The sequence below is a fragment of the Cryptotermes secundus genome, unplaced genomic scaffold, assembly GCF_002891405.2.
Source record: "Cryptotermes secundus unplaced genomic scaffold, Csec_1.0 scaffold480, whole genome shotgun sequence".
Classification (NCBI taxonomy): domain Eukaryota; kingdom Metazoa; phylum Arthropoda; class Insecta; order Blattodea; family Kalotermitidae; genus Cryptotermes; species Cryptotermes secundus.
Window position 1 is genome coordinate 4,823 of NW_019732379.1, and position 5,927 is coordinate 10,749.

The 5,927-nt window shown below is 39.9% G+C and overlaps 1 protein-coding gene across 1 annotated transcript in view; it reads left to right on the forward strand.

Annotated features, from left to right (window-relative positions):
• Positions 1-1,211: 1,211 nt before the first annotated feature.
• The window catches only part of LOC111867572 (ataxin-2 homolog), a gene marked incomplete at its 5' end in the record, with an annotated part of 16,868 nt that continues 12,152 nt past the window's right edge, over positions 1,212-5,927 (forward strand). The window contains 3 exon segments of the mRNA XM_033752721.1: positions 1,212-1,477; positions 3,510-3,696; positions 3,799-3,956. Of these exon segments, the coding sequence (XP_033608612.1) occupies positions 1,212-1,477; positions 3,510-3,696; positions 3,799-3,956 (611 nt within the window).

A 5,927-nucleotide genomic window follows, 5' to 3' on the forward strand; every position in this document is an offset into this window, starting at 1 on the left:
AGAGGCCTCCTTGAGACATTGAGGTTCTTTTACATGCCGTAAAGCTATGACACGGGACCCACGGCTTAAAATGCCTCCCGGAGGACTTGTTTCCTGAATTTTTCTGCCCTTAAAAATTCCACGACCTCCGCCGGGTTTGAACCCGCATACCTTGAGTCATGAGGTGGGAACGTTACCCCTAGACTACGGAGGCTGCTTCGGGATATGTTAACTCACAAAACAACAGGTACTGGAGTTGTGAAAATCCTCATGCCCTAATTCAGCTTCCACTTTACGACCAAAAGATAGGTGTGTGGTGTGCAATTAGCGCAAACCATATCATTGGACAGATTTTTGTGAAGGAACTCATGATGCTCAACAATACATTAATGCAAAACTCATCCATTTTTCATTAATTTGGCACCTGCAGAAGAAAGATTCAGTTATTTTATGCAAGATGCCGCGACTCCACACACAGCTAACGAAACAATCCGAGCATAACGTGATGTGTTTGGGGAACTAACTGGGGAGGATAGAATTATTAGCAAGGGTTTGTGCCCCCCCCCCTAGATCACCAGATCTAAAACCCCTGTGATTTTTGTGAGAAAAACACAAAAAAAGTGTTGTGTATACCAACAACCCACATGACCTGGAGGCTCTGAAACAGGATATTCATGAAGCAATTTTCAACATTAACAACGTGAATTGCAATAAGTTTCCTGAAATCTGTTTAAAAGAATTCAGACATATTGAACATCTTCTATGATGGTGGGTACAACATTAATTACTACATTTGATTAATGATTAACGAAAGAAGTAAATAATGTGTACTAGCAGTTCCAGCTGTGCGGTGGCATTTTTCCCGCCAAGTTGCACAGCGCTGTCGCAGGAAGTTTCCTGTGGTAAAATCAATGTCCAGTCAGCCTGCCCTCTGAACACAGTGTAGTTATGCAAGTAAAATACCTCTGCACTGACACAGATAGCGCATTTTCATTTAGTATGCTGTATGAAGGTTGTAGAATATGCAGAAGAATTTTTCTGTCAGCAGGCCTTAAGATCTTAGTTGTAGGAGTAGTTGTAAGATAGTTTTTACCATAATTAAATTAATATGCATTCATATGTCATGCTGAAGATACTGACATTAGATGTAAGCTTTAAGGTATTGCATAAGTACGGTTTTTCTTTTTGTTTACAATAGAAAACACTTATTTTTCTCCTACTTTTCTATTTAGGGCGAGATGAGCAACAGGCTGAACTGAAGAAGTTTGGACAAGATTTCAAACTAAGTACTGGAGAAACTGGTGATGCAAGTACTAATGATTGCAAGAAGCAGGGACAAGTGCAGTCTCCTGAAGAAGGTGGAGGGAATAAAGATCAGCAAGGTGGTGAACTTGGAGGTGGTCCAGTTGATAAGGTGGCATCTGCGCTCAAAAAGTCCACCCTGAATCCTAATGCTAAGGAATTTGTATACAACCCAAATGCTAAACCGTTTACCCCGGTAAGAATTACTTTCTTCTCTTTATATTTTCTCCAATTTGTACAATAGGAGTGCTCAGTTATGTATACAGACTTGCTCAGCATCTGATCACCAATCTGTCCTAAACGGTTTGTGCATTCTTTTACAAAATTGCTTCACTCTTTAACCTTTAAACTACTAAAGACCCCATATGGGGTCGCAAAAATAAAGTCAGCGGTATGAATGACCCCATATGGGGTCGCACAGTCCGCGCATGCGCACGTTATTTTAAAATCAATTTTTAAGATAGAAATTCTTTTCCTACTTACATAATTTTTGGCCACCATCTGCATGGGTTGTCTGTCTTCCCACCTGCGTCATCTACCGGAATGTTGCCTTCGTGTGGAATTCTCGGAAACATCCAGAAATGCAGAGTCCGATGTCGCACTTCTTGCACTGAACTGCAGTACTAATAAATTTGGATACAGTAATATTAATTATATTAAAATACTTGTAAAAATACAATAAATTAGGTTACAACCGAGTCGTCGTTTACGTTCCCTACAGAGCAGACAATACTTTGTAAGATTAGGCACTGACTAAATAATTAACATTAATATTTCTACATCTACATCATGAGCCTCCAAAACAATTTATTATGTATATACAAAATATAGAATACTCCAATTTGTCCGTGGGAAGACAACAAAATCACAAAAACCAACGACTGACTCAGTGATGTAAAACATCACTCGAAGAATTTTATTCTTGTTTTATATAATCTAATTTATTGTATTTTTATGCCAAGTATTTTAATATAATTAATATTATTGTATCCAATTTTATTAGTACTGCAGTTCACTGATGTATATATGTTAGCCATGTATTTGGCTGATGATGGCTATTAATAGCCAAAACATGTAGCAGAGCCAAACTAGGCACTGACCTTAATATTGTTGTGTTGTGATGGTTTTAATAAAGAAATTGTCTATAATACTTATTTTAATGCATAAGAAATTTGTCCCCATTGGCTTATCTGTTGAAAAACTTAAAGCTTGTCTCCAAATTCAAGAGTGTTGAACTGAGTTTATACAGTCTTTTGATTAGTAAATCCACGTTTGTTCAGTGTGTGATTTGTTTGAACTTAAAAATGTTAGAAACCAGATTAATTTAATATAAATGTATCAAATATATTAAAAATCGCCTTAGTTCGGTTGGTTAAAAATAAGGCACCTTCAGAATTGCAGAATATGACATCCTCACATTAGATGCATTTTCTTCTAAGTTATTTGAGGGGCATAGGTCTTGGTACGTCTTGTAATTCCCTGTATGGAAGTCGCCTGTTAAATGTACACTGTATATGTTCACAATCTTGTTATCCTGTTGACATGTCCATACATTAAACCTAATCGGTATACGACTTACAGAATGCTGAGAGAAGATCAGGTAATTGTTCTTGTTCAAAGTTCTGAAGAATCTGATTTGTTTGCATGGAGTTTGAGTTGTTTGGGACCAGGGCACATGAACCTTTAGTCACTTTTTCCCAACTGGTGGTAAATTGTATACATACAGACTTGGTAAGAGGATAAACTGGTATGGATGAGTTACGTTTGCTAATGCTTGATTTTCTGCCTGTGTAAACAACAGCAGACTCGTAAAGGTAAACAGAATTGTATGAAGTGAAACAGAGCACATGATAATGCATGTTCCTTAGGCACAAATATGTACAAAATGAAGCATTGCACCAGCAAAACAAACATTTTTCATACACTGAAACGTGTGAGATCACGGGCCTTTTTTATGTGGCTCATATATATTGAGAGAGGTAGATGCATGTAAAAGACTTAATTTTAAATACATTCTGCCTCTTATCTTGATCTCAAGAGTTCTCTTAGGTTTTTCAGTTTTACAGGAAAGAAAAAATAGCAAATGATGGAGATCCTGTAGCAGCATTAGGCATGTCAGTGGGAATGTTACTGACAAACAGAAAGCGTATTTCCCAGTTCAGTTCTGTTAATTATAATTCCATCTTCACTTGTTTTATTATCACTTATATATACTATAACTCTTGTAGCGTTCCCCAAGTACACCCACTCCATCACGGCCACACACTCCACAGACACCTCAGTACTGTGCTGCACCACCAGGAGCCGCAGCTGGCATGGCCGCTACAGCAATGGTTATGCCAACGTATGTTGTTGCAGCAACTAATCAACCCACTGCATTCACTCCACAAAATCAAAATAGTCGATTCCGTAAAGGTGAGATACAGCCGTAATGAGCATCTGTATGGTGAAATTCATGGGTTTAAGAAGACTTGGATGGGAATTGTAGCAGAGATCTGAGAGACATATTTGTTATAGTGCCATTGCCAATGCCTCATCGTCCAGACATTGCATCCCAAATGCAAGTGGCTGCAGCTACAGGACAGCCATTGTTGGCTCCAGCCCCTATACCTGCCCAGTTTGCTCTACCATATCCACATCAGGGGCATCTACCACCTCAAACACAATATCAGCATGTGAGTATTTTGCATAAACAAGTTGCAGAGTGAAAATTAAAATGACCAGTATCAGGAATTTGTGTGGAAATTGTTTTCATTAACTCTTTAGTGGTTTTAAATTTAGTAGTCTTAAGGGTGGTGACAGTGTTTTAAGTAATAGCAACTGTTCATTGTCAACGAATATGGAATTTTAAATCTCCTACATATACAGGTGTGGCAGCCATATTCTAAGGGGAGGTGTTGGTATTAACATTGAAAAAATACATTGCTTGGCTAGCTGGACCATGCAGTATGCCAATACCTATATTTAATGCACAGCCAATAAAAGTATATTGATTTCCTGTTAAATGTAAAAATTACATATTATCATGCATAAGGGGTAGCGTGATGAACAATTGTGGGTTCCAGATTTGATGATTGGATTAATTATATGTCTCCATTACAGTTACAGTTGATTATAACAGTTCACACATTGAAACCCTTCTTGCTAACAAATCTCATACTGTATTTCTTCTGGTTCTCATACTGGTCTTTAGTCTGTAGTCTTTTTCTACTTCAGTATGACTCATGGCTTCTCATCTACAGGGGATGGACAAAAATATGGAAACACCTCGTGAAATGCATGCCTGAATTGAAGTGTTTATTTTAGCGACGTTTGTAGGTCACGCTGTCGTATTTGCCCAACACCACTACTTGTACAATCTCCACAATACGTTGCAAGCTTCATTTCTTTTTGAGACAGTGTTCTGTGCAATTTTTTGTGCATCACGTCAGAGCTACCAGAATTTGAACGCGAGCAAATTGTTGGGGCCCATATGGTAGATGCTTCCGTAACCAAGGTAGCCGAGGTTTTTGGTGTTTCGCGAGGCACAGTATCCAAGATTATGACTGCATACAGGAGGAGTGAAAAAACCACATCCAATAAACACCAGCTTGGACGGAAATGTGTGTTGAGTGATCGAGACAGACGAACATTGCGTAGGATTGTAACGAAAAATAAGAAGACTGCAGCTGCAAAAGTGACTGCTAAACAGAATGTCACGCTCACAAACCCTGTCATCACCAAAACAGTACAAAGGGAACGCCACAAGCAGGGTATTTCTGGACGAGCTGCAATTCCAAAGCCACTCATCAGTGATCAAAATGCCACTAAGAGGACAGTGTGGTGCCGAAGTCAAAACCCCGTTGTCATTGTCCACAGCTTTCTGTGATGTACCACTGGGATGTGCAGGGCCAACAGACTTACTCACTGCACTGCCACGAACATTAAAATCATCAACCCTCTTTAAAATGGCATTGCATGAATGAATATTGCCATTCCTCTGGATGCCAGGCTTGTGCCGAAAATATTGTGACATGTCACACATGTGTAACATGATGTTACACTGGTGTCAGAAGTGGGATTAGAACTTACACACGTGACCGACGAGATTCGATCTTAAGACACGTGACAATTTGGTGTCAGAATTTTTACGAGCTTGAATACGCCTCAGAGAATTTTACTGCTACAAAATGGAGATGCAGCAAATGATGGAAATGCTTCTCAAGGAAATCAGAGCTAGCCAAGAAAAAACGGAGGCAAAATTTGACGCCAGCATGAAAACCTATCAAGAAAAGGCGGAGATCGGCCTCAACGAATTACTGGCCAGATTGGAGGATGTCAGACAGACCGACCGAAGAGAACTGAAGGAGACGGTGACCTGCCCAGTGGACACGAAACCTGCGGCGGCGCAACAAGAAGAGGTCCCCATAGTTATACCGGTCGGAGTTACGATGGCCTACCAAGAAACGGTGGCACGTCCAGAAGAAGAAGAGCCGACTTCAGTGCACAGGAAACCTGAGGCGGCAGAACTACTAGAGGTACCCGTACAAGACGCCGAAGTAATGCCGGTCAGAGAACCGAAGAAGAAAAGGCGCAGGGACCGAAATCGACGAAATAAGAAGAATTCGACACGGGAAAGTTGTGGACCCCAGAATAAATTGGCCGTC